We start from the raw sequence: 18,952 nt of genomic DNA, 5'->3' as shown, positions 1-18,952 counted from the left end.
TTTGTTGACAATAAAATGCATTTAATTGTCTTTTTTTTTTTAACAAAACATAGGACAAACAGAGTTGACGTGACTCGAACAGAGTTGACATAACAGAGTTGACACACCATGAACTAAAGTCCAAACCAGTAACATTGCAATTTTAAAAACTTGTCTTTAAAAAATGTGAACACATTTTACATGACTGGTAGCAACATCTATAAAGTTGTACATTTTAAGTTGTAAATTTGTTTACATTGTCAATATCACAAAATCACAATATAACGAACCCCCTCCACCCCCAACCCACTTGTAGGCCACCATCCTGTTCATCTATAAACTCATTGATTTGATCAATAACAATGCAACAAAATAATAGTCCCTGCATAAAAAAATATTCAGCAATTTCAGACCATATTTCTTTGTCTATTTGAACATGGCGCGTTGGCACTTTGGTAGGTTGTGGGATGATTCTGAGGGAAATTGTAAAAACTTGTCTTTCAAAAATGTGAACACATCGTACATTAACTGGTAGACTGCATCAGAATATCTATAAAGTTGAAAATGTTAAGTTGTTAATTTGTTTACATGTTGTCAATATCACAAAATCACAATATAACACCCCCCTCCACCCCACCATCCTGTTCATCTATAAAATCATTGATTTGATACTTGATTTGATCAATAAGAATGCAACAAAATAACAAATGCACCCTGCCCCCAGTCCCTGCAGTAAGAATTATTCAGCAATTTCAGACCATATTTCTTTGTCTATTTCAACATGGCGCGCTGTCACTTGGGTAGGTTGTGGGATGATTCTGAGGACATCATCAAAGGGATACCATAAAGTGTCCTCACGAATTGGCCTGTAGAACCTATTTTTCCCAGCCTTGTGCATGCATGTGACTTTTGCATGCGTCTCATTGACCTCAAGAATGGTTCCAGGATAAACGTCATCGTCATATTTAATGACGCACCATTGTCCAATCATCATGTCTTTGCTCCCCCACTTGATTTCTGCTGTTTGCTGTTCAGTGCAATCAGAGGAGACTGGCATGGGTTGTTCTTCAGTGCTATCAGGGAGGACAGGTAGACAGGAGACAATCTATAGTAGCCTTCTCTACTGTAATATTAAACTCATCAACCTGCTCTCACTTAACCATTCTAACCTGGATGGCCCTGGGTCAGGGTCTGGCTGAGGGTCTGGCTCAGGGTCTAGCTCAGGACTCTGCGGTGGTGTTTCAAATCTCTGGTGTTGCTTCAAATAACTCCTTGTTCTGCATCTTTGCTGAGCCTTTCTCCAATATTTCCTCTTCTGCCTCTTCCCCCTTTCAGTCAGAGTAGCCACTTGGCCAGTTGACCCTGCATCCCTTCTCTTCATCCATCTCTCCCTGTCTTTTTTCAAATTCGCTGCCCTCCTTTCAGGGTCAGCCTCTCGCCGTGCCCTGTACTGCCGTTGCCTTTCTGCTGCCGACACCATCTTCAATTAGATTTTAATGACCTGGAAAGCGACATCACACATCTCACCTTTACAGAAAAATAACTCTCAATTATATATTAACTACAGCAAAATGGTCAAAAGTGACTGAAAACGTGACTGTTAGTCGCTGTCAACTCTGTTATCATGAAAATGTAACAGAGTTGACAATAACAGAGTTGACATTTTCCACCATTTTGTGTCTAACTCCATGTGCTATCTTAGAACCAGACAACACATGCCATGACTAAAACCACAACTTTATGAATTTCCATCATATATATATTTTTTAAGAAATGATGGAGAGATTCACTAAAACATCATACAAACAGAGTTGACGCTTAATAAATATACTCTTGGTTTGTTCTCAACATTTTGCACAAATTATTAAGAGAGAAAGATAAACATACCATTGTTCCCTCCAAGGAAGAGAGGAAAAGGAAGTGACATCACTTGGTGCAGGTCACATGGTTTTATTTGAATGCTAGAGGGTTTTTTTATGTAGTTTTATGCCAGACATAACAGAGTTGACAGAGCTCTGGGACAGGTACATTTTTTATTTTTTAAATATCAAGATCAGCTGTGTTAGAGGAAACTGATTATATACATATTTATAGATTTATCATAAAAAATCTGCACATTTTGGTGAATTATGTAATATTTATTCAAGTTGAAAATGTGAATTTCTGTCCTGGGACAGGCAATTTTGATGGTTTTGGAGGGTGTGGGAATCATTTGATGAATATTTAACAAATAAATTGTGCAAAAATGTACTCCATTGTTTTTTTTTTTACATACAGTCTATTTAGTGATAATATTGAAAGCAGGGTCTGAAAATATTTTTTTAGGAGAAAATAATTAACATTGTTTTTGCTGGGACACCAAATGTAACCGCAATTCTGAAATGACCCGTATATTTGCAGATTTTGGAGTATTGTGTATAGAAAGTGTTGAGTTATATTTCTCATGGACAATAACAAACCTGTACTGCTCAAAGTCATACAGCTGGCTTCCTTTGGCTTTTAATTAAAAAAAGAATGCCCCTCAGGACTGAAGTAGAAACCTGTGCAGGCATGGATGAACGGTCTAACGCTCTATAGATAACCTATTTACACTTCACGGTGTTTGCAAAGCCAGCTGTTAGCAGTGCTTCAAAATGCTGGAGGTTCCAGATCACACAATTCTGTGTAGTGTGGACTCTTCAAAGCGACATTTAAATCAAAACCCTAAAAAAATGGCGGATAATCCAAACCACCAATTATTCTTTACAGTGAAATCATTTATTTTAGAACCCATATTTATGTGTTTCACTGTAAGTAATCAGATTTTTTCTAAAACGAGTGGTCTAGTGCTTTTATCAATAAAAGCCCTTTGTTAAAATGTTACTCAAATGGAAATGGCATCCAAATGTATTTGAATACAAAAGGTACGGCCCTTTTCAGAATAATTTTATATCATTGGATTGTAATTATTGAGAATGGACGCTTTAATCCCTTTCATATTGCAGTTGGTGGAGGACCTTTTCCTTACCATGTACGGTACTTGAGTACATTTACTTAGGCATTGTCCACCACTGATTACAGAGAAAAATAAAAGCTTCAGGACATAGGTGTGCATCGTTCCAAAAATAGTTACTTTTAGAAGCATATCACCAAACTTATAAATCAGCATCTGCTGCGAAAGAAATAAAGTAATAGATTTATTCCAACACGCATACTAAGAGTAAAGCATCAATGCTGTGAGCATCTACTAAACGGCCGTGAAATTAATGTCTCCTACACATTACATATCAAAATTCTGATTTAATGAGATCTTTGAAAGCATATTTCACACGCAGCTTAAACAATCCACAAGAATTGACATTTCATACAATTACAGCTTACACACACACAACAGATATACAAAATATACAAAGACTTGAAGTTATACAGTAAAAAACATCCTTCTTCTTCCTGTGCTGCTGAACTTGGTTTGTACTTCTATGCAAAACTAAATACATGCAGGGCCGTGCTGTAACACTCCATTCACGCTATACTGCAATTATTTCAGTTAGTTGAACACACGCAATGTTTGCAATATAATATATTTTGCATTACATGGTGCATCCATGACTTTTACTTTGAGGCCTAGTAGACATGGTGCTGTTGTCTTCCTTTAGAGATAATATGATTTATGATTTAAGTAATCATAAGACCTTAATTCTGCAACCATGTTTACATCTCTTCTTAAGTTCCTTCCCACTGGCAATCAAATCTCAATAAACCCCCAAAACCAACTTTTTCTGCAAGGTTGTGTCTTAAAATTCAACTTATAGATATTCCAGTTCCAAACAATACAGAGGCTCATTTTAAAGTCTGTCCTCCATTGACAAAAAGATCAGTAGGTCGCACACACTTCGCTACATGAGTGTATTATGTGAGGAAACTAAAATATGGCAAATGAAGTTCTTCTGCTGTGGCCATTTCATGAACATTGTACTCCCAGTTTTGTGTTTATGTATATAATCATAAATTATATTATTTATATTACACTGTCATCATATAATATTTGGTTACGTTTGTTTTATAAAACTATACACATGACCTGTATGTCCATATCTTAGCACCATCCCTCCCTCTCTTTGTTCTCCAATACTTCTTCATAAAGCCAGCTCTGTGTGAACTCCTGACTTTTGTCCATCAGCTCAAACAGTCGAAGATACTCCTCTGGATACACATGGCCTGTCAGTATGTCCTCCGGCATGCTCATCTCTGCCAACAGCTTGCTCCCACTGTCTGGAGACCAGAGACTAGAAAAACGAACAGGAGAGGGCGACAAAGCGAATCGAATAAAGGTCAGATGAGGAGTTCAATGACACAGATTATAATAATGCTTTAGTACTGATGCAATATCAGTACTAAGAAACATGTCAAACAGTTGTGCCATGTGTCACAATAGCTTTGTGTAAGTGATGTGCGTTGGATCAATATACATTTGCAACTGAAAAAAATTAAATGTTTAGATTTATTGAAAATACAAAAACAGCATACAAGCTGAAGGATGAGGTGCAGGTATTTTAACGTTTAAAGCTGCAGCATACAAACGCCTGGGGTTGTTTGGGTCACAGGCAAAACAAGACCAAGCTTCTCTTTTGGAATTTTGTGGGATATTTCTTCATATTGTGTATCGTTTTTGGACTCAGGACAGCAGTTTAACAATCATCTAAGGTAGGCTTTGTAGGGTTAGAAGTAGCTTAGCATCCGTCATCTAGTATAGGCAAAATACATGACGACATAAACTCTCAAAACCAAACTGCCATAAACTCAGTCAGTTCCTCTATATCAGTACTTCAATACAAAAAATATATATTGACACTTTTCTGTATAAAACGTGCTTACTTCAGCCTGTTGATGAGCTTATCCTTCCTCTTTGCCAGACACTGTTTGACCATCATCATCATAGTTGAAGCATTAGAAGGTGTGAGGCCGTTAGAGAACAGATCAGCCCGTGGAGTCAGGCGCACCAAGCACAGGTGGTCGTTGGGAAGCTGAGGGGAGAAAGGGGCAGAGGACACAGGGACACGCTATATTAAATGGAAAAATGTCAAGCAACTTCACATCGCTGTTATTGAGTCTGCTCTCATCCTTACCACAGAGCGAAGTTTATTCAATTTTGAAGAGCACACAAAGGACTCCCAGGGCTCCTGTAGACAAAAGCAGAGGTTGACAACAAGAAGACCCCTCTATTTATGTTGAAAATGCTTGATAATATGAAAGCTTTACTAGCAACACCCCTGGCATTAGCTTCAAGAAAGTATTTAAGACAAAACACTGTAAAGGGTTTTTTTCCAACCTAACTGGTTTTATACAACTAATAATCACCATAATGCCCTTTTCCCTTAATTGTACCTTGTGCAGAAGTTCGATATCACAGGCCATCTGCCAGAGGACACCGAAGGGTCTGTAGTATATATTTTGACCTGGACGGGCAACGAGTTTCTGATGGGAGGAATAACTGTATTAAATATTGTACACAAGGATAATAAAGAACAATATTATATTTGTTAACCAGACACAAGTCTCCATCAGCTTTAACAAGTGATTGTATTTTGGATTGAACTCACACCATATTACACTGTGTGATCAATAGATAGTTCTTTACCAGGTATTCATTCTCCTGAATGAAGAGGTTGAGCTCAATTCTTCCATATCTGTAGACAGACTGCCGTTCAAACAAAGAGTAAACCATCCTCAGCAGCCTGCCACGGTTGTTACACAGTGGAAGGATACCCACCACCTTCACTGGGACGTCTGGAGAGACACACACATTACAAAAACCACACACTATAAAGCAAGTACATTGATGCATTGTGATTTTAGATCATCAAACATTCATCTAAAGTTTGTAATCTTTGAGAAAATGTATCCAATAGTTTTAGCTGTGTAGCCACTGGCAAAAGGCTTACTTTTTGTATGAGGGAGGTGGACATCCAGAGGTTCCACTTAAGGAGCAAAAAACCCTAATGTGTATATGCATGTGTTGCCAAATAGCAGTGTCTCCTCAGTGTGGTTTTTCTCACCATGAGTCCAGTTAGCCTCTGATATTCCCAGATCGTTGAACAGTTTGTCAGTGAACATAGCAGGGGATTTAACGTTGCCACTGCCCAAAGGGTCTAGTTTAAAGTAGTCACAGTGAACCACTTCCAGCTGTCCATCAAGACGGCCTTCCAACTCCTACAACATCAAAACATAGGAGATACAACATCATTTGTTAAACTTTTACAAAAGGGTAAAACATTTATTTTTAGAATTACCATTTGATGATTAAAATGAGACTAAAACTAAAACTTTGTTGATTTTCACTTAGGGATGCAAAGTAGTTGATATATTTGCGTTACCTGTAATCCTGGTAGGAATAACTTATCCCCTTCAAGAGCCACAACTCTCTGAGCTCCAGCATTTATAAGAGTCTTGGTCAACACTCCAGGACCTAAGAAAGACAGACACCAAAATAGCCCATGAATCATTTGTTTTCTCACAGACATTAGAGATATACGGTGCAAAACATGTAAGTACACATATTTTCTCATACACTTCAAAGTCAAGAAATTAACCGGTTACTTGGTCAATGTGTATGCAAAATTAGACCCAAGTTGCACACCTGAAGTAATTGCTCAGGATCCTTATCCATACATTAAGAGTACTTTGGTATTCCACGCTGACTTCAACATTTTTTCCAAATACATACCTGGGTTACATTCGAAGATAACAGCATTAGAATCCTCCAGTCTTATATGCTGTGTTACCAGCTGAGCCAGGTCTGGGTCCACTATGGACTGTCTGGTTTTTTTACAGGACTGAGCATGGCGTGTATTCTCCTTGACTTCACCAAGATCCAGGAAGTCATATCGGCACAGAGGACGACTCTGGCCCTGGAGAAAGACCAGATAATGCAGACAGAATTTGAAAATCATTGTAACCATGTGAAGGAGCTCACAGTATATAACACAAAACAACTATTTGTGACATATGAATGTAAAAGGAACACATAGTGGTTTAAGTAGCCAAGAAAAGTCAAGAATAATAGACTGCATTATCATAAACAATCAGTAACAGCAAACACAACCAAAAAACGTCAACTTCTGCGTACTATATCTATATTGATGCCCCATAGGGTAAATGTATTTGTTACAGCAGCTGAACAACAATACAAATAAGTGACATATCAAGCAAAGCAATAGAAAAGTGCATACCTGTAGAGCCACAGCAGACAGGTTCCTTTGAGCGAACGCTGAGGAGGGGGATGCCCTCTCTGCAAGAGGCTGTTGGGAGCTTTGACCAAGTGTATGTCGACCAGGACCCGAAGAGAGAGAGTCCAGGCTGAAGGCCCTTCTATGAAGCACAGGAACCCCAGAGACACACAGGCCAGAATGACCCACAGCCTTATGCAAACATAATCTGCTTCTGATGGTCTGGCAACAAGCCGGGCGCATCATCAGCTCCAACAGCCTACAAATCTGGACGGACATAGTGGACCTTCAACTACAGAAGAAAAAGACGAAGCGGGAGGGAGATTGGGGGGGGGGGGGGGCTCTTCAAGAGGTCATTCCTGAGTGATTAGAGAAAAAAGGACAAAGGATTATTAATGAATGTCAGAAATTGAAATTACACTCTGTTAGAAAAGCATGCGTTATTATTAAATGGCACTTGGTTTATTAAACTTTTAGCACAACAACGGTGCAAGTAACGTTGGCTAACTTGTTCTTTACCTAATATTTTAAAAAGTTAAGAAAGTGGATATAATTTAAAAGTGACACGAGTCGAACAGGTGTCAATAATACAGTCAACAAGGCTATTCAAATACAGGCGTGTGCAAAAGTAAGTAGGCTACGTTATGAAATGTTCTCCTGGCACGTTTGGAGGTAACGTTTGGTTGCTTTTAATCAAACTCACTGGAGAGGTATTCACCTTTTCCACACTGTAAATTCACAGAGTTTGAGTATATGCAGGCAAGAGAGGCACAACATAACATTGTATGCAATCTGTTACAGCTCTTTAGTGGATTTGTTTGGGGAAAATGAGGATATTAAAGTTGTTAGCGCGCTGGCTAGCCGTACACTACCGTCACTAATTACTACAATTCGTTTGCATGCGTTGCATCTATACATACCTTATTGAAGAATATCCTCTATATATCCAAATAGAACGACATCAGAGTTTTAAAAATGTATCTTGTCTGTCTGTTTTCTGATTATACTCCGTGACATTGAGGCCGCACTTGTTCTTGTAACTCTCGTGTTGCAGCTTTAGGCGCATCCGTTAGACGTCATTGAAAGGCGTCTACGGAGAGGACCAATCAGTAACTCGAGGACGTTGTTGAGCTAAAGATCATGCTAAAATAACTACCTTATTTCCAAGAATTAAGACAATATAGTAGCCCTATTAAAAACACATAATACAATAAAAAGGGAATCTAAAATAATTGTGTATTTAACATATTTAATCTGAAATATGAAACTGTATTTTTCTTTGTTTCCCCTGTATTTTTTGTATTACTTTCTATGTATAAGCCTAATGTGAAATAGTTTGTATACGTAATGCATGATATATGGTCAGGCATAAATTATACAAAAGAATAATAAATAAACTCACTTTGGTATGAACCAGTTATTGCGATACACATATTAACTGACCTCAAATAACCACGTTATGTGACAAAATGTCTTGATACGAAATGGTTTCGGTAGAAAAGAAAACCTCACGCAGTTGTTAATGTCTGTTAGCATATTAGCATAATGATGCTACGGAAGTAGACTCTGGAGCGCTGTCAAAAGTGCACGCAGTTTGCTCTGCGCTGTCAGTCTGTCAGAGAGACTGGTGCAAGTATCATCTCATCAAACTCTTCCACTGTTGCTGCTGAAACCATGGCCCGTGTTGAAACATCACCCAGCAGACCATACCATCTCATCATCTTCGGAGCCTCTGGATTTACGGGACAATTCGTGGTGGAGGAGGTGGCCCGGGTCGCCTCCGAGGGTCCGAACGGGAACTTGAAATGGGCAGTGGCCGGCAGGAGCAAGCAGAAGCTGGAAAAGGTTCTGGAGCAGGCGGCCGCAGAGCTCAGTATGTATCCCAACAACTTATTTAATTGTGCGTTTTCATCTGAGTTGGGAGAAGTACTCAGATCTTGTCCTTAATAGAAGTAGAAGTCCCAGAGTGTGGGAATAATAAGTTAGTCCTGCAGTCGAAAATGTTCCTCAGGTAAAAGTAGAACACAGTTAATGTGTTTATCAAAGCTGTTAGGTGCAGCTAGTTTAAATGACTTTGTATACTGCAGGGTAGCTTGTGAATTTACTCCAGGTGTGACTAAAGTCTTATTTAAGTGTTGATTTTATTTCACATCATAATTCCATATCTCCAAGTTAATTTAAGATATTAAATAAATGTAGTGGAATATAATTTCACAATTTACCTCTGAACTGTAGTGGAGTAGAAGTAGAAAGTAGCAAAACATTGAAATACTCAAGGAAAATACAGATCCCTCAAAATTGTAGTTAAGTACATGACTTGAGGAAATGTACTGAGTTACTTCATCACTGATTTTGATCAGATTCTGTCTAGAACCAACACTTGTGTAACGGGAGAGTTTCTCAATTAATCTGTCTATCATCAGAAGGATGGAGTATTTACAAAGGCATATGGACATTACTTCACTCTCAACTCAGGATCACTAATCTATCCAAGTTGATCCTACTGATAGTGATTTGTTGAACATGAACCCATAACTCCGATTTAACTCCAAAGTACAAGCGACGAGGTGAAGAAAGAATCATACCATTATTGCAATTTTATCTTCCCTTTGAACACAGTTAATAAAGATAAGGCAGGTTTCAACTCTCACACTCAAACAATTTACACACACAGGTCATGGTTTAAGTCAACATATTTGCTAAATTCCGCTTTAAATAAAGTGATAGATTAATGTGTTTGAGGCCAAAAAATGTAAAAAAGAAAATTCCATTTTCAATTACACTAAACAAAATTATCAAAAAAACAATGACTTAAATTGTTGCTCGATTATGAAAACACTTTTTACAATACATGTAATATTCTGTTGACTGACATATATAAATATAATTACCAGAATGCAATAGTATGCAGAATGTGCCACAATATTTACTGAATACCAGTAAACACTAATTTAGTGGGCCAGCTATTTTTTAGGCTGTATCTATGCAACACTCTAAATATGGATAATACATAATAATACTGGATCAAGAGCAGGGAGCTTTTCTGCTGTCATGATAGTAATGTGATTTTCCAGAGGATTAGATAGTTATTCTGTTGTCCTCAGGGAGTGAACAACAGCTGATGGAACAAACCTGCTCACTGTACAATCCTCAGCCGTGGCAGCACACACTGTCATTCAGTAAACACCGACATTCAGTTTGTCTGTTTTAAACACAAATGTGCCTTTCTCGAACAAGCCCTAAAAAAATTACAGTTATTTCACAGGATTTACAATATGTGTCAAAAAAACTATCTGAACAAAGTATTGTTCGGCATATACATTTTATTTTGCACTTTGTTTCTTTGTTTAGTTTGGATTCTCGTATGATAATTTTTCAATTAAACGGACAATAGTCATGATAAAATCATGATTTTTGAACAAACTCAATTGCCGTATTAGTCAAAATAAAAGCAGTTAAATGTGTTTATCCAAATCATTCAGCTCTAACATTTTCTGTGCTCTTGTCTCTTGTTCTTTCTTTATTTACAGTGTAATAATTTACCACAGCTGTACAGTACTCACATCACACCTGGGAAACGTGATTTTTTTTGTAATTATGTGGACTATAGAATGATGTTTGAGAACTGTATAGCAAACACTCAAATTTTGTGTGCTTGCAGGTAAGCCTGAGCTGAGGTCGGTGGATGTCATTGTGGCAGATGTGGGAGAACCAGACTCTCTTGCAGCCATGTGCAAACAGGCTGTGATTGTTCTCAACTGTGTAGGGCCTGTAAGTAGACTCCTATCATTGTCTTTCTATAAAAATTACACATATCTTTATTCGTCTTATGACAAACTATTTTTCCTCACATCATCTCACAACACTGGCATGTTGGCATCTCCCTTTGGCAGCTGTGTAGCGCAACATATCCCTGTTTTCTCTCTCTCTCACTGATACAGACAGAGCAGCCTTTATTTACACAATGAAGGCAACTGACTAACAGCACACAATATGTCGTATTGTATTTGAGTCAGGATGGAAAGCATGCAGCACTGCTTTGCGTCCTGTGCAAAATACAGGTTCTTGTTTCAAACCAAATTCTTCAGCTGGCCAACTTGGTTTAAATAGAGACAAATATTTTAAGTTACAAAAAACATACGTTTAATAAATCTGGTAAAGGCAATTGAGAGTGGGGTGTTACCAGTACTCTTGTTACCCCATGTTTCACATACTAGCCCATGGAGCAGGAACAAGGAGTGCTACAAAGTAGGAATGTAGCTCACTCTGCAGGTTGGTCTTCCAATTTATTTTTAAACATGAACATATAAAACAAAAGAAACCACAATGTTCATGTTTAAAAGGATTTTCGTTGAAGCTAGATTCTGCAGCTGCAGTGTTTTATGGGGAAATCCAATGAGGCCGAATCATTCCTCTTATTATTAAGATATTTTATTAACATTTTCAACTTTTATGCAAACATTCAAACACAAAATGTGGGCATCTGTCATCATCTGTCATCTGTCATCAAACCTACTTTCATACAGACATACCAATTGTGCTCAGAAGGTGAGGAAGGTTAGTAAATGCAAGTGAGTCAAATATCAAAATAAGATGAGGAAGTGAAGGAAACTTTTGCATTCATGGTCGGAATATATTAGAAGAGGTGTTATGCAAACGGTTGCAAGAACTAAGGTATTTACTTTAAGGCGTGTCTTCATCTCCTCCATCCTACTGGGATGTAACCATTTTGGAATCATGTCTTCTTGCTGCATCAGCATCAAGAAAGAGTGAGAGTCAGTATCTGGGGGGGATATGGTGGAATGCTAAATATGGTATCTTTCTGACATATAATGTTTTGCAACCAAAGGGGCCTCATGCAACCTTCACATTTGGCCAATTGTGTGTGGAGGTAAGGTAGTAATGATAAGGAAAACGACCTTGAGCTGTCTTGTGATATGCAACTGGTTTCAACTGTTTATTTTGATGTGGTTACTGCAGACATCTTAGATTTAAGCTTTAATTTAGTAACAGTATGTCTTTTATGCCCTACTGTACAATGGGATTGCTTTTCAGCTATGAAAGGTGCTTTACAAATACAATTTATTATTATTATTATTATTATTACTAAGATTTCTGGGGAAGTCAATGTAAAACTGTATGTGCAGTTTTGTGCTGAATGAACATACTGTATGATTGAATAAATAAAGGAAGGCATATCAAGTTGTATCATTCATAAAGATACCGGCAAAAGCTCTGTCTGTGAGCTGAGACATATTTGTCTATACAAATATAAATTATGCCACCCTTGTTGTAGGCAAATGTTTGGCCTGTTTTCTTTCTGGCTAACATTCAGCCCAAAGTACAGTAGTAACACAAACCATTGACTGGGGAATCAAACCTCCACCAAATAAGGACAAAAGTTTTGCATTATTTAAATATATGTATGTTTCTCTGTCTGTGTACAGTACAGGTTTTTTGGGGAGCAAATGGTCAAGGCCTCTGTGGAGAATGGAGCCCATCACATTGACATCAGTGGAGAGCCTCAGGTATGCCTATGGTGCTGATGACAGGGCATTCATTTTTTTCATTTATCGATTAACCTTTTTTCTTTCCCTTCCTGAGATCTAAATCCACTGACTTACAGGATATGTGACCTAAATGTAATAACGCATGTCAAATTAAATTTTCAGATCTAGCTCTGCAGCTGTACCAACATTCAGCTTTTGAATGAGAGACGTGCTGCGTTTCATGCTGCAGCCTGTTAGACAAGATAATCCCTCACTTGGCCGCATGACAGCATTTTTTCGAGGCTGTTAGATGGATGTCTGATGCAGCGTGTATCAGTGAAACCCAGTCAAACCGTCTGACCTCAAATTCCCATCAGAAAGCATTTATGTGCAAAATATTTGAGCAACTCATGACAGTCATCCTGCTGCCAAATCTAAAATTGCTTTGGGGGAGGAACTAGGGATAGGAGCAACTTGTAGTTAGTAGATTCATTTTTTATCTTGATAAAGGTTCTGGAAATGCATGTTAAGATTTGCCCCATTTTCAAAGTGATATTTTCAGGTCTCTCGACTCTTTTCACAACAAAAATGACCGACATTATAAACTTCTGTATTTAAAAATGACAGTTTAAAAACAAACAAAAACTGTGGTCTTAAAACTATAGGATATTTCAAAGGGCTATTATTTTGAAAATGTACATCAAAATGTCCTGATATTCTCTGAGTCTAGTCAGTAGCTAGTTGGAGTGGCCTGCTAACACCCTGAAGTGGAATGGGTCTTTGATTATGGACAGAGTTATATTCATTCTTATCTAAAAACAGACAGTCCCCATTCTGACAGCCTAACTTGGAGTCCGTTGTGTTTTGAGGTTGTTTATGGATCCCTTTAAAAAGCTACAAAAAACACCCATTCACCTTCACCACCATTTGCATGTGCTCATTGTTAAGAGCTGGGAAAAACACCTAAATCAAAGTAAAATATCAATTTATTTCTGCACTGGCACACTGAAAGCACTTGTTTGTGTACTTACTGGTTTATGTGTTTCACATGTGTGTGTGTTTCTGTCTGGCTGTATGCAGTTCCTGGAGGGCATGCAGTTCAACTACGACAGCCAGGCAGCTGAAAAAGGTGTGTACATCATAGGGAGCTGTGGATTCGACTCCATACCCGCCGACATGGGAGTCCTCTTCACCAGGGACCAGTTCAAGGGTAGGTTCACAAACACATTGATGCTAAATGACCACCGCTTCACTACACTCACCCTCTTTGTGTTGCTATTTTTCGTTAAATCATTATTATATTAGCCTTTGTCAAAAAACGATGTGTTCATCCACAGGCACGCTGACTGCAGTGGAGAGCTTCCTGACTTTTGGTGCTGGAGAAGATGTATGTAGCTACATTTTCCATAAGTCCAAACTGTGGACCATCTTGTTGTTGTTGCTTGATCATCCAATTTCCTCTTCATCCTCTTTTTTTGAACCCTTCTTTATTCTATTTATGTGGCATCACATCAAATGTGTTTTATGTTTTCCTTCTTTCTTTCACTACTTTTTCCTCCCCATTGTCTTGTTACCTTCCTCTATCAGGGCGGATGTATTCATGACGGCACGTGGCAATCAGCTGTCCATGGTTTTTCTGAAGGCCATGAGCTCACAACTCTCAGAAAGAAGTTTAATCACAAACCCCTCCCCACTGTTGGCTCCAAGATGAAACGCAGGTACGTGGAGTAGAAATTTCGATAAGATATTATCAAAATAAAGCAATACTCTTAAACAGTTGATTTACACATACACTGTATGTTCATATTCAGACATGAATATAGGATAATCTGCATATTTGGAAAACCCTTTCGGAGACAGTATGTCATTACTTGGAATCGTTGTTGTAACTTATCCTGTCTTCAAAGGATGGGTTCACACAAAATCAACAGTACGGAAAGTCAAAAGTACTTAGCCATACTGTAACTGATACATTTTGGAACATTATTTCTGCACAGAAACAGTGACTATGTTCTCTGTCCCTTATCTGTTACATTTAGATCATGTTGGAAAATATGAACATACAGCATAACCACAGCAAAGTAAACAAACTCTACGCCACACTGTGACAAAGTTCCCTTTTTAGAATCACCTTTCACCTGGTCAGATAGCACGGCTGATGGCAATCCGTCAGTAAAACGGTATTTGGCACCAGCAGTGCAATATGTTTGTTTGGGCAGCGATATCACCATGCTGTCGCTGGAAACTGGCGTAGCTTCTGTAGAACCTGGTGATTAATAAAACCGATATAGATATCAACTTTCTCTTCATAATAGATGTATGGGATGAAGAAATATGGTCTATTTATTGTTGTGTATTCAGGAGGGAATAATGCAGTAAGAAAAACTGCCTGAATGAACTTTAATTGAAAAAGATAAGCTGTCATTTCCATTTAACATACTGTGTGCTGTAGTTTGACTAACACACTTGTTGATGATGTTGTGTGTGCTGTGTTTATTTGCAGGGGAAACTTGTTCTTCTGTAATGAGATCGAGCAGTACTCGGTGCCCTTCATGGGATCTGATCCCTCTGTTGTGAAGAGAACTCAGCGCTTCCTGGTGGAGGAGCATCAAGAAAAGCCGGTCAGTCTTTTATCTCTGTTTGTTTAATTCACACTTTCTTGTGTTAATCTTCTTCTAATTGGTCACTCTTTTCATTTCTTAATACAGTGTTAAGAGGTAACAAGAACACCTCTTATGTGTCATAAATACTTTGTACTTACCTATAATTAGTTTGTTGTTTCCTTTCATCTTTTTTTATCGTGGGACATCTAGAGGGGAGGGTGTTAAAAAGTATGATGCCATTTGTAGTACATTGCATCTCAAAACTTGTATAGTTTTAAAAAACAACAAGACAGATAATTGTGAACAATGTTTTAAACCAAACACTGGTTTAAACCTGGCTTTGTTGATTTGGGTTTTCCAATGCAGAGCCTGTTTCTGTGGAAAAGTTGGGATAGTGACCAAACCCTATCATTTTTTGATGGCTCTGACATGAGAACAGTGTTTATACAACTGCCCCTGCCGTGTTTGTCCAGCATCCAGTAATATGTTATTGTGATCTTCAGGTTCAGTATGGAGCGTATGTGGGAATCGGAGGAATTGGCAACGTTTTCAAGATGCTGTTTGCGGGCCTGATATTCTGGCTCTTTGTCAAGTTCAGTTTTGGACGCAAGCTGCTCCTCAAGGTATAGAAACATTGCACATGACTTCATTTAATTTAACTGGGATATGTTTAGGTTCTTATGTTCGTGTGTTTTTTTTACAACCCTCGCAGCACCCAGAATTCTTCTCATTTGGAGTTTTCTCCAAGGAAGGACCAACTAGAAAGCAGGTACTAAGAAATCAAAAATAGGGTTAAAACACTGAGTGATGCTCTGCTGTGTTTCTGCTAATGCATATGCAAACAGATCTGTTAAGGTTAGGTAGTCGAGTATGCATGGTGTTCTGATATATGTTTTATCTGTGTCCATGGGTGTGATATTAAGTGGTCTTTACCCTCTGTGGGACAAATAAAGGTATTCTGATTCTGATTCTGATAGATGAAGGAGTCAACCTTCCAGTTCGATTTCTTTGGAGAAGGCTACACGGAGGGCCAGGACCCCTCCCAGGGAAAACCCAATGGCAAGATCCGCACTGTGATTAAAGGGCCAGGTAACTCAACATCCTAGTTTGTACTTGTTGTAATAAAGAGATACTTCATAAAACAGTTCTGCTTGAACGATTTTAAGCCCTTTATGAGTGCACAAATAAAACCTGTAATCATATCAACATCAGATGATTGTTGCACTCATCATTTCTTTGGGCAAACTAGTTCATTTACCCTGTCTGGTATGTTAAAACCTTAGTGTATCTAAAGGTTTTTAATTGTCTTTTGTTATTACTCAGAGTGTGCATATGTGGCCACGCCCATCGCCATGGTGCAGTCTGCCCTCACAATTCTCAACGAACCCACAGCCCTGCCCAAGAAGTGAGTTATAACAACACAACAATACTGCCTGACAAGGGAGTGACTTTTCACCGAGAAACTGATACAGCACACACCATTTAAATCAATATGTCTCTTTGCACAATTTATATGCTCCTTCCAAGTTATTGGCTGCTTTTTTGTTGAAGTTGGGATATACATACAGTATGCAGGATTAATATTTTGCAGATCCAGTCCATTTGTCCATATTTTGTATGTGATATTTAATGACAACGAGATATTTCACTCCAGTGACTTTGGTTTCCACATGGCAATGTATTTTGTTAATGCTTTTAATGTAAATAGGTTAAAACTGAATATGTGGGACTGTTATATAAAATAACAACATAACAGTTTTAGTGATAGTGAGCTTCACTCGGAACAATTTTCTCTCGCTAAGTTATACTTCAAACAAAGCGATTTCATTTCTGTGTTTTACAGTTTAGTGTGAATATCCCTTGAGGAATGAAACTAATTTTATATCCTTCATTTCCAGGGGAGGGGTCTACACTCCAGGAGCTCTTTTTGCAAAAACCACCCTGACCGACCGCCTCCACAAACACGGCATCGAGTTTACTGTCCTCTAAAGTTTGTCCCCTCCCTGATGCCATACTCCAGGTTTTTGTCGGCACTTACTAATATGCATGATAATTAATGGAAAGCTTCCCACTTCTAGTTTCTCCATGTTTGATTATGTGCATGTGTCAAGAAATGTTTTTGGGTTTTGTTTGATTTTGCTGCGCTTTGTTTCGGCCTCGTCAATAAAATCACTTCTGCAAATAAAAACAAGTGCCTGTGTTTCTTGCAAAGATCTTTGAATACACATCCGCAATGATCATAATGCATTTATTGTCTACAGGAATAGCTTCTCGTGATAACACATTTTTTGATAAACAACAACTGTTATAGAATTTTAAAGTTAAAAGTTGGGACAATCTCTGATTTTATCAGACACTCAATGAGTTGATATTGGTAAATTTCCATTATCAGCAATATTGTGAATATCTCTCTTAAATGAGTTGGCACGCTATCACGCTAAGAAAGTGAAAATTGCTCATGATATAAAAAATAAAGTATGTGAGAAAGATGTTACTGACAATGTTATTTATTTAAGTCAAATCAGGATATTTGCAAGCTACATGTATTTGCAGCTAGAAGGAGAAGGGGTAAGAGAACCAAACTGTAGGTTGAGGAGATATTTAAAACACAAGTTGCCATAAACCTGAATGGCTTTCACTCCAAACTCTGTTGTGCACGTAGGAGGCTCTAAATCTGAATGATTGTCATCTGAACGGTTCTTACAGCAAATGTAGCAGCATGCTGAATGACAACACAGATGCTGGTATTTGCATTTCCACCATCTTCCTGATCGGTTACTTCATGGTGGGCCTCCCAGTAAATATGTGGATGGTTTGGCTCATTTGTCATGGAACCAGAGAGGCGTTGGCTTCAGAAATCTTTTTCTAAACCTGGCTGCTACTGAGATATTTTACTGTTTGGGAATTCCAGCACAGTTGTACTGTTTTTACAACTTTAAACATGTCAGTGAGGCCTCTGGTATCACGTTGATGGTTCTGGCGATCACGGCGTGGGTCGGGCGGCCCATCTTCCCGAGCGTTCTCTGTGTGGAACGTTACATTGCAGTGGTCCACCCGTTGGTCTTCTTCAGGTAAATGTTGCAGCATATTTTCCACAGTCTTAAAGTCAAGCCTGGTTCATTAAGTTATACCGCTGTGTTTCCATTCCCAGGTTCAAGCCCCTGAAGTACAAAGTGGCGCAGTGTGCTCTGGCCTGGGGCATCTTCTTTGTGGTCCTTTTACTTTTGTTCACATTACGAGGAGAAGACATTGTTTTATGGAGTCAATGCGTTCCCACATTTAGCATCTTTTTGTTTTGCTACTTCTCAGTTCTGAGTTCTCTGAAGCATCCCGGTCAGGAGAGAGCCAGGGGGACGGGAGGAGAAGAGGTGACAAGATAAAAAGAAAAGCCTTTAACACCGTTATGGTTCACCTGGTAGGTTTCTCGTTCAATTATCTACCCTTTATGATAACTGCATTTTCGAAAGAATACATTTATAGTTCACACGTTTTTACTGACCGCCTTCTGAATGCGGGAGCGGTCTGTGGGATCGTCCAACACTTACTTTACCTGCACAGGGCTGGGAAGCTATGCTTTGTCAGAGGGCGCTGAGCTGAAGCTTCAATGTGCAGAAATGTGTTTTAAACCCGGTGGTAGATGCAGTGGAGCGAGGTAGCTACATCTAAACAAACATGA

The 18,952-nt window shown here is 38.6% G+C and overlaps 2 protein-coding genes across 2 annotated transcripts; one reads left to right on the top strand and one right to left on the bottom strand.

Moving 5' to 3' along the window:
- Positions 1-1,993: 1,993 nt before the first annotated feature.
- Positions 1,994-8,793, bottom strand: tfb2m (transcription factor B2, mitochondrial). The gene is made up of 10 exons (XM_063881211.1): positions 8,105-8,793; positions 7,188-7,543; positions 6,683-6,866; positions 6,333-6,424; positions 6,015-6,168; positions 5,597-5,745; positions 5,344-5,433; positions 5,085-5,138; positions 4,834-4,982; positions 1,994-4,244 (listed from the first exon to the last, which is right to left on the bottom strand). The coding sequence occupies exons 2-10, from the start codon at positions 7,461-7,463 to the stop codon at positions 4,055-4,057; spliced, it is 1,338 nt and encodes a 445-aa protein (XP_063737281.1). The 5' UTR covers positions 7,464-7,543; positions 8,105-8,793; the 3' UTR covers positions 1,994-4,054.
- LOC134863000 (saccharopine dehydrogenase-like oxidoreductase) lies at positions 8,751-17,476 on the top strand. The gene is made up of 12 exons (XM_063881212.1): positions 8,751-9,057; positions 10,846-10,955; positions 12,632-12,712; positions 13,754-13,883; positions 14,011-14,060; positions 14,261-14,391; positions 15,177-15,294; positions 15,780-15,899; positions 15,989-16,045; positions 16,254-16,365; positions 16,600-16,681; positions 17,175-17,476. The coding sequence occupies exons 1-12, from the start codon at positions 8,859-8,861 to the stop codon at positions 17,263-17,265; spliced, it is 1,281 nt and encodes a 426-aa protein (XP_063737282.1). The 5' UTR covers positions 8,751-8,858; the 3' UTR covers positions 17,266-17,476.
- The last annotated feature ends 1,476 nt before the right edge of the window (positions 17,477-18,952 follow it).

This window comes from Eleginops maclovinus, chromosome 4 (assembly GCF_036324505.1).
Source record: "Eleginops maclovinus isolate JMC-PN-2008 ecotype Puerto Natales chromosome 4, JC_Emac_rtc_rv5, whole genome shotgun sequence".
NCBI lineage: Eukaryota > Metazoa > Chordata > Actinopteri > Perciformes > Eleginopidae > Eleginops > Eleginops maclovinus.
The sequence above is the reverse complement of the archived record's forward strand: the minus strand, read 5'-3'. Positions and strand labels throughout refer to the sequence as shown.

Excerpts from the sequence above, each read along its gene's own strand:
- tfb2m (XM_063881211.1), bottom strand. The coding sequence starts at position 7,463 with ATGTCCGTCCAGATTTGTAGGCTGTTGGAGCTGATGATGCGCCCGGCT. Across the intron at positions 5,434-5,596 it reads TTCAGGAGAATGAATACCTG|AAACTCGTTGCCCGTCCAGG; the intron begins GTAAAGAACTAT and ends TCCTCCCATCAG. Across the intron at positions 5,139-5,343 it reads ATATCGAACTTCTGCACAAG|GAGCCCTGGGAGTCCTTTGT; the intron begins GTACAATTAAGG and ends TTTTGTCTACAG.
- LOC134863000 (XM_063881212.1), top strand. The coding sequence starts at position 8,859 with ATGGCCCGTGTTGAAACATCACCCAGCAGACCATACCATCTCATCATC. Across the intron at positions 14,392-15,176 it reads GGCTCCAAGATGAAACGCAG|GGGAAACTTGTTCTTCTGTA; the intron begins GTACGTGGAGTA and ends GTTTATTTGCAG. Across the intron at positions 16,682-17,174 it reads CCCACAGCCCTGCCCAAGAA|GGGAGGGGTCTACACTCCAG; the intron begins GTGAGTTATAAC and ends CTTCATTTCCAG.